The sequence below is a fragment of the Pungitius pungitius genome, chromosome 3 (assembly GCF_949316345.1).
Source record: "Pungitius pungitius chromosome 3, fPunPun2.1, whole genome shotgun sequence".
NCBI lineage: Eukaryota > Metazoa > Chordata > Actinopteri > Perciformes > Gasterosteidae > Pungitius > Pungitius pungitius.
Genome location: NC_084902.1, coordinates 16,174,853 through 16,188,801, shown reverse-complemented (window position 1 = coordinate 16,188,801; position 13,949 = coordinate 16,174,853). Strand labels below are relative to the sequence as shown.

Genomic DNA, 13,949 nt, shown 5'->3' with positions numbered 1-13,949 from the left:
AAATGTGTAAATATATGTGTAAATATAAGAATAAATGAATAATTATATGTTAGTTTGGTGCTTTGGAGAAAACAGTCATTCTGCATTGAAACCAAATATCAGCCCTGCTTTGGGGTGTTATCATTTGAAGTCAAGACAGATAAATAGGTGTGTATATACACACACACATTTATCTGTCTTGACAGATGGACGTACCTATTAACAAATTTAAAAAAAAACACAACACGATTAGATCAGATAGTAGAGCATTAGACAAACATCTCAATGTTTCAAATAGCTGTCAATGGTTCGAATGCAAAACTGAAGTGGAGGCTGAACAATTGAGCAGTTTGTGCTTTACTGTATTATACTGAGGTGTTTCTAATATTTATTCAACATTACCTCAACGTTTTATCATTACTGAGGTAAAATCAGTAATGTTGTTACAGTCCGTGTATAGTAAAATGTAAAAACATGTAAGAAGTACCTATACATCATTAGTGCTTAACCTTGTAGCATGTCATGATGTGGAGGCTACAGTAGATAGATGTGTTTTTGTACCATCTCAACAATAAAACAAATAGAGACCTTCTTAAGCATACACAAGCTGACAACGCAGAGAAAAGCCCTACAGTTTTGTTCCCCAGCGATGATATGATATGCTGTGCTAACAGTAAAAATATATGCTAATGAATGATATTGTCTTAAAATATAAGATGACTTGTTTAACTAATGTAAACGTCAAAAACTATGGTCAACGTGAAGCTAACTACTCACTCCTCTGGACACCATCCATAGCTGGAGACATGTCACTCAAGAGGGAAATCCGTAATGCGCATGCGTCAGTCATATAGATCTGTTATTGTCACGTGACAGCTGACGCAATGCCACTACTTTGGCTGAGTAGTTAAGGTAACGCTGGCTACTAGAAATTATAAAATATTTAGAAACACATTCTGCTGACGTGTAGAGGAAATTAATACACACCTAAATTGATTTCTTCTCTGAGCGTCGAATCATTTGAAGCGGACTTGGTGTACAAGCTCGAAACCATCCAAAAGCGCTAATGTTAATACTAGCATTAGCATTAGCATAAGCACCTCGGAAGGAGGAAAATCCCGTGAGAGCTTCCGGACAACGGACTGAACTCACAGTAAGTTTATTTTAAGTCAAATTTATGTTTTGATAAGGAAGAACTTCTTTGGTAGGCAATTGATTGTCATTAACATTACTGAGCTCGTTCCTGAGAAGCTATTTAACAATAGTTAGGTAAACAGTCACGTTAGTTTATTTAAACGTCATTGTTTTTTCAAATATTTAATACGAAGCATATCTCCATTTTATAAACCACACGGTAAACCCAGAAATGCCTGGGTCAGTTTACTTTTGATAATGGTTTAATACATTTTAGTATGAACCCGACACTTTTAGATAATACCAATGGGTGTTCGTATTGAGCTAAATGTTAATCTGCCACCTCCAAAAACGGCTCTGATTTTAGCAATAGGGGAATTGTTTTTAAACCGACACTACAAGAAGATGTAAAAGAAAAGGGAAAGCATCATGGAATATCCAGACTCTCAATTTGGTCCATTTGTTTCACCTTTTTCTCCTCCGGCTTCCACGATTTCTTTTTTTCTGATCGAACAGAAACGACTGAATTGTAATCTCACAGTTGTATCTGCCCAGTCTTCAGTTTTCAGTATGCGGAACCGACAAAGGGGATCCCATCTGGGCTTGATGCTTCTCGCCTCCCAGGTGTTTCAGATGGGCCTGGACAACATCCCCCCAGTCACTCTGGCTGTCCTGGGACTCAATGTGTACCTTTACCTGTTCCCCGCAGCTCCACTGATGCAGGTAATGCAAAAATAGAAAGATAATCATCTATACTATTTGCTTCTTCTGGTTCACCTCAGGGGACAACTTTCTCGTTATCTTTTGTTTATATCATAGAACTAGCAGAGGATATAATAACAGGTCAAATTAAAATGATAATGACATGAAGCATTGCCTTGCACAATATTAAATTGTATTTGTAATGTATTTTTTATCAATATGACTAATAACATGTATCCAACCCTTAGACCTGTGTGAGTGTTCAGCAGGCCTACTGGTTCAAAGACTGGCGCCGCCTTCTGCTCTCCCCGCTACACCATGCGGATGATTGGCACCTCTACTTCAACATGCTCTCCTTCCTCTGGAAGGGCACCAAGCTGGAGCGACGGCTGGGTGGCCCATGGTTCCTCTACCTGCTGTCAGTCTTCTCTCTGATCACCGGACTGGTCTATTTGGCGTTGGAGGCCTTGTTGACGGAGCTCACCCAGGACCAATCCTACAGCATGGCCTGTGCTGTCGGCTTCTCAGGTACAGACTAATCTACCCAAACTTCCGCAAGACCTGTAATTGTTTAAAAGATTCAATGTTTTATGTAGGTCTGCTGGTACCACATGGAACTGTGTAGATCCACAAAGATTTGACAATTGAGGGGTCACTTGCTATATAGCATTATTAACTATTTATATATTTACCACCTCTACTTCCAACCTTTCTTGTTGTTATGCTAAGCAGTGCAAACTTCTTCATAAATGTTTCTAGGTGTCCTGTTTGCTCTGAAGGTGGTCAGTAACCATTACCATCCTGGAGGTGTGACCTATGTGATGGGTTTCCCCGTGTCTAATAGCTATGTCAGCTGGGTAGAGCTTGTGCTGATCCACATAACATCACCTGGGTGAGTTACCAATCAGACATGATTGCTTTGAGAATTCACCAGGATTTCTTTGTCAGATAACTGCAGAAATGCGAGTGTGAACCACGATGGTGTACATTGCAGGGCTCTAGCACTGTCTCCTTTTTTAACGGGATAACCCACACATAAAGGACCAGTTCACACACGTTGAAGTTGATCTCAATATTTTTTCCATAGTATTGCAGTACCGGTTGTATATCGCACACCTGTGCCGCTTTCAGTGGTCTGTGCAATCAGGAAGCTGATTTCAACTTCAAACTTCTGCAAAACTTTAAGAAATAAAAACATCTTTGGAGCAAACAATGTCTCAAGAAAATAAAATAATGTAGCACATGTTTAGAAAAGGCTGACATTTAACATTTCATTTTTGACATTCTATCTGATGCTATGATTAAAAGTGTCCACCTGGAGGCAGTGTTTCATTAGTTGGGAATTAATCTGTGCTCCACTTCTTCAGGACCTCTTTTGTCGGTCACCTGGCGGGTATCCTGGTGGGTCTGCTATATACTGCTGGACCGCTGAAGGCTGTCATGAAGACATGTGCAGGTCAGAATTTAAATCTGTTTTTTTTCCCCCCACAAGTTTCCACAATGTGTACACCTAAATAGTCTCCTTTCCTACATTTTCACCAGGGTTTGTAACATTAAATGGATATAGCTCCCGGGCCAACGCATACTACCACTCTACAGGCACTACAGGTACAGGCCTTTTTCCATTATTTAAAATTGTTTAATTGCAACACGCAGCTTAGATTGAGTTGTAACTGTTAGCTTCACACTTAAATGACAATGGCAGAGGGGTGTAGGGCCCCTAAAAATTTGTTAATCTAACTAATATCACTCCTTCAGCAATGGGATCTCTTAGGATGGGAGCTGCTATTTTTTTTACGGGGGAGTGGCGAGCTTATCTAGCTAACTTAAGTTAGGTTCAAGTTTATGGATGTGTTGCTATGGTGTTTTTGCTAAACTTGCTTTGTGGAACCAAAAAGCCTGATTTATATAATCCAATCCTGAAAATGATCCGGCTAACTCCGTAAGCGAGGTACGGAGGAACGCGGCCCAGGCGATGATTCCTTCAGCAACCCCCCAATAAAAATAGAAGCAATGGAGTAGTGACCCAATTTTTAAAAACTGAATCAGAGGGTTTTATTTTTCGGTATCTTTGTTTTCTTAAATACTCATGCCACTAGTGTGTGTGTGTGTGTGTGTGTGTGTGTGTGTGTGTGTGTGTGTGTGTGTGTGTGTGTGTGTGTGTGTGTGTGTGTGTGTCTGCAGGCTACAGCAGCGCGGGTGGAGGATACTCGGGATACCGTCAGTCTCCACCAGATTACACAACGACTCGTGCAGCATCTTATGCAGGCGGACTGACGGAAGAGGAGCAGATCGAGGCGGCCATCAGAAACAGCTTGCATGACAGAGGTCAGTGGTGGCACTAAATTGTAGAATCTGCCTCCCTAGAAAAAAGAGTGTTCAAATCACAAGTGTCTGAATCGACAAATGCTTTTTTTGAAGGACAAAGCAGCCAGAGAGGTGCTCCCCCTCCTTATGGTTTCCGCCCCTTTGAGGAGGCGACAGCTGAGGACGTCAGGTTGAGGAGACTCAGGCGATTCGACAACTGAGCGGCCAGGCCAGCGGAGAAAGGAGAAGAAGGAAAAGAAGAAGCTGTAGGTGCCGAGAGACGAGCTCCCTCCTGAGGTCTGACTTTGCTTCACACAGGCATGACAAGGTCCAACCAACAGACAAAAACTTTGAACAGCTTTTTTTATTGTGTGGCCTCTTTTGCCTCTTCACCGGGAGTAAATGTTTGCTTTTGAACTTGAATGTGAACAACGAAAGATTTTAACGGCGTATGTGGGGGAATTAAAAAGCAAGTTAAAGGGAACTTCAGTTTTTCTATTGTTACAACTGCTTGAACTTGTGAGACAGATACACAACATAATATCACATTTGTACTTCTTTTACTTCATCCAACCGCACCCTGGTGAATCAAATCTGGTGTCACGCATGTATCTAGAGTAAACAGTGCTGCTCCTGGTCGCTGTTTCTGAGCTGCAACAATCCGCGCTCACCTGTTATAAGCAATGTCAATGTCCCAGTGTTTTATTTCACCAAAACATGCGTGGTATTACTGTTGTTACTCATGGCTCAGAACATTGGTTTTTAGGACTAAGCTTCATGAAATCTCCTTTTTGTAGCAGCTGCATCACATTTCTACTTTGAGCAAAAGCTTTCAGCGAAAAGCGACGTCGCTGGCTCCGTTCCCCCTAAAGCCCTGAGGCATGATGGGAAATAGGATGACTTAAATTAGAGACCCAAAGAGCCGTCAACCGCCACGGGCCCTAAAAGCCGTGTAGCGGTGCCAAACCTGTACGCCACGGTGTCGACTCAAAAAGAGTCTCGAAACACCCGGAACCCCCAGTGAGTTTGTGCAGCCCGACCCCACCGTGCCCAACGGGTTCATTTGACAGTGGGCACATTCCTTTTCCTTTTTTTGCACACTGCCAAAGGGGAGCGTCGGGCCCCAGTGGAGGATGAAGGGGGGGCGGATGGGGGGCGGTGACACACAGCGCACAGCAGGTGCCGCCCCACTGTTTTTGTGGGGGGGCAGGGGGGGGCTGTCCTAATACCGGGCAAAACAGTGATTTGTATGTATTTTATACGCCGTTCCAAAGATATACTTACAGTATTTACATTTTTGTTACGCTTTATAAAGACTGGGGATATTGTGTGTTGATCTATTTTTTTACTTGTTGATGATCATCGTCATGTCTACATTACACTAAAGGAAGTTGGAACAATACAGACCTGTGTCATGTTTCTTATTTAACATATGATAGTTATTAATTACTTAAGTACTTATGTTAATACTTTATACTCACTCAACTATGTATATTAATGGTTACTCCCACTACTTAAGAAACAACTACACTGCAGTTTATGGCCAGTATTCCTACTTTTGGCTAAAGGGAACAGAACATTTTACAGCATGATTTAAAATTTTAAACATGGTTCTAAGTGATTTATATTTTAGAAGCTAAGACTTCTGACTGGAATAATATTCACAGAGATATGCCAATGTGGCAGATACGTTGTTAAAACACTTGCACTTGGATTTGTCTATAATGCATTAAATACTTGTTTAATACAGTGTGTTTATAATCTGCTTATTGCACTTTTATAAGAACTATGGTAATACTTCATTACACACATGATGTGAAGTAAAAAAAAGTAATTTAGCATAGATTTTGCATTTTTCTTTCTCCACTTGACTTAGGGTAACTCATAATGCTTTATGAGAATAATATTCAAATGTAACTATGGAATGATAGAAACATCTGTACTAAAGAAGTCTGTGAATGTGTTTAAATATGTAAGATACATAGAAGTATTGTGAATATGTTCGATTAGAATCATCCTCCATCTTTCCGTCACACAACCCCCCCCCCCACCACGCACACACTTCCCACCCTCCCTCTGCTCAATCTGAGGTGAAGGTCAATTTGACTTTGCATTCTGCTGTAGCTGCTGGGATCACAACAAGCCCGAGGCACATTTCTCTTTTTATTGCTTGTGAGCTATGGTGGACAAAAAATGACTTAAGTATTAATAAATAAATGTATAAATAAATGAGTAAATACACGTATATATAAATAAATGCTTAAATAAATGAATAAATACATTAATGTATTAATATAAGTTTACACATAATGAAATAAATAATTTCTACATTTCTGTATTGCTACATTTATTTATTTCTACATTTCTGTATTTCTACATTTCTTCATTTATTTATACTTGTATTTCTGTGTCCGTATGTAAATGAGCTCAGGCGGGCCGAACCTCATTCTTGAGCAGGATAGGTCAAATAGAGGAGCGAGACAGAAGCAATCGATCCCAGTACTTCGCTCCTGTAGAGCGTCTAGAAGCAGCTAGCAGCTCATGGCTTCGACCTGGTGGGATGTACCTGAGCAGCTTGGGGACCGTAAGTTCCTGTTTAACGTGTAAGCAGCGTAACAACAGCAGTTTAGCTCACGTTTCCTAATGGTTGTTGTTCAAGGTGCCAACATACTAACGTTGTATTAAACCGTTAGATAGCCACGTAGCGTTCACTGCTTTATTTTTTTACAGCACCGAGAACCACAAACCAACCAATTTCACCTCCGCAGCCACATGGCGTTATACCTAGTACCCAGTGGGGGGGTTGTCTACAGTCTTCCCTTGTGGGAAGCGGGGGCGTCACCTTCCTGTAAGGTGTGCTACGTTTTATTCAGCCCAGGGCCGGCTCTTCCTATAGGCGAATTTGTGGGGGGCACCCTCTAGTGGTGCTTGTAAGCATACATTTTTTCTCTCCACAACAATAATTAATGAAATAAAATGAAATCAAACCCTGAATTTAGATGTATTTACTGCCTGTCGTATGACTCACAAGATCAGTAATAAATCTCAACAAATGAACATATGAAGAGAAAAAATTTGTCATTGTATTGCTTTTTGCCATAACATATCTGTATAAAAGATGAAAATCAATTGTATGTATTTGAAAAAAGCAACAGACACAACCCGCCCTGATTCTACACTACAGCCTAATTTATCTTTTAAATCTTATTTGTATTTATTTGGCAGGGACAATGCAGAATGTAAAAACGAGGGACACATTAAGCCAGAGAGAATGGTTTCTCTTCCATCAACCTTGATCTACTGACTTCTACAATTTTGAAATCCAACTCTTCCACTTGTCTCTTGGATCCGATTCCTGCTTAAGGAAGTTTTTCTGTTAATTAGCACATCCCTACTGGATATTATGAATCTGTCTTTGTTGACAGGACATGTACCACAGTCTTTCAAGGTAGCTGTAATTAAACCTCTTCTTAATACACCTACTCTAGCTCCAGAGGTGTTGGCTAACTACAGACCCATCTCTAATCTTCCCTTCCTCGCTAAGATCCTTGAGAAATCTTTCACAAATCAATTGTGTGACTTTCTACAAAACAATGCTTTGTTCGAGGATTTCCAGTCAGGATTTTGAGTGCATCATAGCACAGAAACGGCACTGGTGAAAATTACAAATGATCTTCTACTTGCATCGGACCAAGGACTTGTCTCTTTTCTTGTCTTGCTGGACCTCAGTGCCGACAATTTGATACCATCGATCACTGTATCCTGCTGAAGAGATTAGAACATTTGATTGGCATCAAAGGAACTGCAGCTGGTTTAAATCTTATTTATCGGATTGATCCCAGTTTGTGTTTGTGAACGGTAAATCCTCGAGGACCACCAATGTTGGTCACGGAGTCCCACAAGGTTCTGGGCTTGGAACGATTTTATTTACCCTGTACATGCTTCCTTTGAGCGACGTTTTCAGAAAAGATCGCATCAAACTTCCATTGTTATGCAGACGATACTCAACTGTATCTATCGATCAAGCCAGAAGACACCAACCAGCTTGTTAGACTTCAGGATTGTCTTTGGACAAAAAACTTTGGATGACCTGCAACTTCCTGATGCTAAACTCGGAAAAAACGGAAGTTATCATGATAGGTCCAGAGCGCCTTCGAAGTCAACTGTCACGTGATAAAGTCTCTATGGATGGAATTGCTCTGGTATCCAACAGCACCGTCAGAAATCTTGGAGTTCTCTTCGACCAGGATATGTCCTTCTACTCTCATATAAAGAAGATTTCAAGGACTGCCTTTTTTCATCTATGTAATATATCGAAAATCAGTAACTTCCTGTCTCAAAGTGATGCGTAAAAACTAGTTTATGCATTTGTTACTTCTAGACTGGATTACTGTAATTCTTTGTTATCAGGCTGCTCTTGTAAATCTTTAAAACCTCTCCAGCTGATTCAGGATGCTGCAGCACGTGTATTAACAAGAACTAAGAAATGGGATCATATAACTCCTGTATTAACTTCTCTGCACTGGCTTCCTGTTAAATCAAGAATAGAATTTAAGGTACTTCTCCTCACCTACAAGGCACTTGCTGGCGAGGCACCGTCTTATCTTAAAGAGCTTGTTACATTGACCTACAAGGCATCTGCGCTCCGTAGATGCTGGGCTACTTGTGGTTCCTAGAGTTTTAAAAACTAGGATGGGGGCCAGAGCCTCAGTTATCAAGCTCCTCTTTTGTGGAACCAACTTCCGACTTCTCAGGACACACCGAGCCCCTCTCTCACTCACACACTCACTCTCTCCTTCCACAATCCCCCATGTTTTATTAATGTACATCACTAATTCAGCATCTTTCCGGGAGTTCTTTGTGCTTTCTTGCCTAGCAGGTCTCCGTGGATCGTAGTTTTAAGGAGACCCTGGTTCTGACTCCTGGCATGGCTCTGCTGACACCTGCTGCTACCATCATCATTACTTTAAATATGAGTCATATGACTGTCATCATAAACATCTTTGTTATGATCTGTGGATGGTGGTTCTATCTGATGGAGGTTGTCCCTGTGGTGGTCCTGCCGTACACTTGTTCTGCTACTTGCAATTACTTGTATCATTTCAGTTAGAGAAATTGAGTGTATTGTACATCTTTTACATTGTTGATTCTGTACACATGACATCCATTGCAGTCTGTCCATCCTGGCAGAGGGATTCCTCCTCTGACCTTCTCCTTAAGGTTTCTTCCCTTTTTTCCCCATTGAAGGGTTTTTTCATATTTTGGGGAGTTTTTCCTGTGCCGATGTGAGGGTTTCGGGACAGAGGATGTTGCATGTGTACAGACTGTAAAGCCCTCTGTGGCAAATTTGTAATTTGCGATTTTGGGCTATACAAAATAAAATGAATTGAATTGAATTGAATTGAATAGCTACATCATTTGTTGTTAAAGTTTGTTTCAAAGTCACTAAAAATTCAAATATTCTGAGACCATTATATTGATTGTAGTACATTCATCAAATATAAATGTGAAGTATAATACATACAACATAATGTATATCAAAATGATGACATGGAATTGATATGGTTCATTGTGGGCCTAGGTGGTAGGTGGGGAGGGGGGAGGGGCCTGGGGCATCCAATGGGCTTGAGCCGGCCCTGATTCAGCCAACAAGTCTTTATTGATTACACAGCTTCTCCTCTTCACTTGATTCTAGCCGAGGTTTCAAAACGGCATGGTCCATACATTGAACGGAGAAGGACGAGGTGATCTGTTGCTGCAAATATTTTCTGTGTTTTGAGAAAAATGAAAGTTCAGTAAAGCCGGTTTATTAATATACCGCGGGTGAAATAAGTATTGAACACGTCACCATTTTCCTCAGTAAATATATTTCCAAATGAGCTATTGACATGACATTTTCACCAGATGTTGGTAACAACCCAAGTAATACATACATACAAAGAAACCAAAACAAAGAAGTTCAGAAATAAAGTTATGTGTAATAATGTGAAATGACACAGGGAAAAAGTATTGAACACGCTTACCAGAGGTGTGGACTCAAGTCATGTGACTTGGACTCGAGTCAGACTCGAGTCATGAATTTGATGATTTCAGACTCGACTCGACAAAACGTACAAAGACTTGCAACTCGACTTGGACTTTAACATTGATGACTCGTGACTTCACTTGGACTCGAGCCTTTTAACTCGAGAAGACTTGCTACTTCCCATGAAAACTGGGGTAAAACATTTTCACACCACCGCGCCGCTCTGTTTATCTGCATCTGTCAAAAAAATGTGCGCCACCTGTATGCAGAGAGCGCGCGCTGCCTGCACAACATCCAATCACTGCAGTCCATTTGACCGTATCAACGAGACAGCTCGTTCATGCTTACAAAAATCTGGATTTTTGAACCCGGATTCAGACTCCGATGGAAATCCTCGCCAACATTATGTCAACGTCCGTTTTAAAGTACTATAACACAGTCATAGTCGATCCACCATTACCCTTCCCTTCGTAGTCTAGGTCTGTGAGGCAGCGCACCATCACCCAGGGTTCCCCGTCCCCACTATAATAAGAGGACTTGAAATGACTAGAAACTAAAATGGTAAGACTTTGGACTCGATTTGGGACTTGCCTCATCTTTGACTCGACTTGACTCGGGACTCGAGGGCAACGACTTGAGACTTACTTGTGACTTGCATAACAATGACTTTGTCCCACCTCTGACGCTTACTGATGTTTATTCAATACTTTGTACAAAAGCCTTTGTTAGTAATGACAGCTTCAAGACGCCTCCTGGATGGAGAAACAAGTCGCATGCGTTGCTCTGGTGTGATTTTGGCCCATTCTTCCACACTAACAGATCATGAAGGTTCCGTGGGCCTCTTCTATGAATCTTGATCTTCAGTCCTTTCCATAGATTTTCAATGGGATTTAAGTCAGGTGATTGGCTGGGCCAATCTAGCAACTTTATTTTCTATCTTTGAAACCAGTTGAGAGTTTCCTTGGCTGTGTTTCAGATCATTGTCTTGCTGACATGTCCACCCTCGTTTCATCTTCATCATCCTGGTAGATGGCAGCAGATTTCTGTCAAGAATGTCTCTGTAAATTTGCCCATTCACCCTTCCTTCAATTATGTGAAGTTTGCCAGTACCATTTGCTGAAAAGCAGCCCTTACACAATGATGTTCCCACGTCCAAACCTCACTGTAGGTATGGTGTTTTTAGGGTGATGTGCAGTGCCATTTCTCTTCTAAACATGGTGTGTATTATGGCATCCAAACAGTTCAATTTTGCTCTCATCTGACCACACTAAATTCCCCCAGTATTTCACTGGCTTTTCCAAATGTTGTTTAGCAAACTTTAAACAAGCTTCAACATGCTTTTTTTTTCCAGCAATGGAGTCTTGCGTAGTGAGCGTGCACACAAGCCATGGATTACTTACTGTTTTCTTTGAGACAACAGTACCTGCTAATTGCAGGTCTTTTTGAAGCTCTCCACAAGTGGTCCTTGGCTCTTGGAAAACTCTTCTGATTATTCTTTTTACTCCTCTGTCAGAAATCTTGCGAGGATCAACATTTTAGCAAATGATATGCCCATGATAAGCAGACAAAACATGTACAGGCCTCTCTGTTAGTTACATTATGCTTCTGATACGTGTACTTTGAAATGAACCTTCCCGACATTATTAAAAACTTAGTGTAATGTGAGATACGGTTCATGTTGACATTGTCCCATGTAGGAATGTAAGCTCATAGTAAAAATAAAATGACTGAATTAATTTACAACTGTACTGAGTCCCGCAGTGCCTCGTGTTCAAGGAGACTCCACAGTTCCGGGGTGGACTGGTTTCCCTCAGTGCTCAGTAGGACTGGTGTCTCTCGGTACGTAGTCGCAGCAGGTCCAGCCATCCTGGATAACCTGGAGGTGTTTCTGTACGTGGGGAACAAAGCACCAGTGCAGCATAGAGATGAGTTTCGTTGTCAGGTTGACATGGCCTTTTCCCTCAAGGTAAAGATGAAGAAGAAGACATCCAGTACGCCGTTATAAACGTCTTTTCAGACCCTTTCTATCCTGATGGGGAAATAAATAATTTAGTCTGCTTACAATCTGTGTTAATTTCTTAAAAAGGATATGATGACTGGCTGCCACTTACAATTTACTTCAGCAAAGCTCTCCTTCAGACTTCACAATAGAAAAGGTATAGGTATAGAGTTAGCACTGTAGGTATCTCATCTGATCAGAATCAATGCACAAGTAAATAACCAAACAGATGATGACTACTGTCACTTTGTATACGTGTGTGTGGGGCATTCAAGGCCCAACCACCATTTGGTATCCAGTGTTGGGGTGTTGCTGCAGAATTTGAGTCTCAGTTTCATCTAAATCATTGTCCTCTAATGGAGTTTAAGGTGGACTCTGCAAACAACAAGACAAAAGTCAGAAGAGACCACAAAAGCAATGTGACCTCACAGTACAAACAGCACACGTTGATCACAAGTCAACATTGATCTGTCATAAACTGCAGTTTAAAATTTAGATTATTTTAAGAGACTGTGTTCCTGTGTTAGTCTGAACCCAGCTATGTGCTGTAGAAATAAATATAACTAGAGCTTTAACCTGAACCTGCTGCCTAAATACATTTGGCCATATTCATTTTACATGCAATATATATTTTAAGTTAAACATATTTCACTTGTTGAGTTTCTGAATGCAGCACTATCATAAGGGTAAAACTGATGCAATTGTGCTTAAAAAACAAAATCGGACCACATTCAACTTCATTTAATCAAGTAATGGGGTTGCAAATGATCTCATATACTGAAGAGTTTATTCCATGGAACCGTGTAAAAAGTTCATCAACGTTACCATCAGTAAATATTCTGTAACGTTACATTTGCAAAACCATATAAAGCTACTTTTAAAAGATGGTAAATAAAACCAGAAGAAACACTTGACATTATTACCTTATTCCATACCGCAGCAGCCTCAGAGCTGAAGTGGAGTAGTATATAAATGTGGAAATGTAGGCGAACAGAAATGTAGGAATAAATATATGATACAGACCCTTGAAATAAATAAATGAATAAATGTAGGAGAACAGAAATGTAGAAATAAATTGATGGTACGTATTTGTGTATGACCTTTATTATAAACTTTTATCTATTTATGGTTACATTAATTTACTTATTTTCATATTTATTTCAGCATTTATTTATTTATTCATACATTTATTTATTTATCTTCACATTAATGTATTCCTGAATTTATTTACACATTTATTCATTTATTTATGCATTTATTGCTGTATTTATACTTAAGTCATTTTTTGTCCTCCATAGTGAGCCAGAGTAGCATTCTGGCGATGATGACTACAGAAACTTTGCCACACTATTTATAGTGTATTCTCAACCCCCCCCCTCTTCCACACACACACACACACTTCTAATCATCCTGCTGACTTTGTTCTCCCTTTTGTTCTTCCCTTCCCTGTGGTGGAACTTAATGGAACTTCCCGTTTTGGCTATCAGAGACTCTGATTAGAGCTCTGTTCAACAGGGAGGGAGTTGTCTATCACACAAAGACACACGCACACACACACGTATTTCGTTCTAAATGAGGTCTATTCCCGGCAAAATAAATGTTAAGTCAAATAATGGTGAAAATTCCAGTCCAGGCTTTGCAAAATATAGTGTAGGGGCATGCAGCTGAAATCAACAGTAAATGAAATGGCTTGTCTATTAAGAAAACATTTTAAAAACGATTAATTACATTATTAAAGGTCAACACACTGACCAAAGCTCTCACTTATTGACACACTGACAGAGGCCCATCATTTAAAGGTGT

General features: G+C 40.4%; 1 protein-coding gene across 1 annotated transcript; it reads left to right on the top strand.

Annotated features, from left to right (window-relative positions):
• The first annotated feature begins 537 nt into the window (after nucleotides 1-537).
• rhbdd1 (rhomboid domain containing 1) lies at nucleotides 538-5,776 on the top strand. The gene is made up of 8 exons (XM_037459208.2): nucleotides 538-1,132; nucleotides 1,669-1,836; nucleotides 2,064-2,343; nucleotides 2,575-2,707; nucleotides 3,183-3,271; nucleotides 3,358-3,423; nucleotides 4,000-4,143; nucleotides 4,237-5,776. Exons 2-8 carry the CDS (start codon nucleotides 1,684-1,686, stop codon nucleotides 4,341-4,343), a joined length of 972 nt encoding a protein of 323 aa, XP_037315105.2. The 5' UTR covers nucleotides 538-1,132; nucleotides 1,669-1,683; the 3' UTR covers nucleotides 4,344-5,776.
• The last annotated feature ends 8,173 nt before the right edge of the window (nucleotides 5,777-13,949 follow it).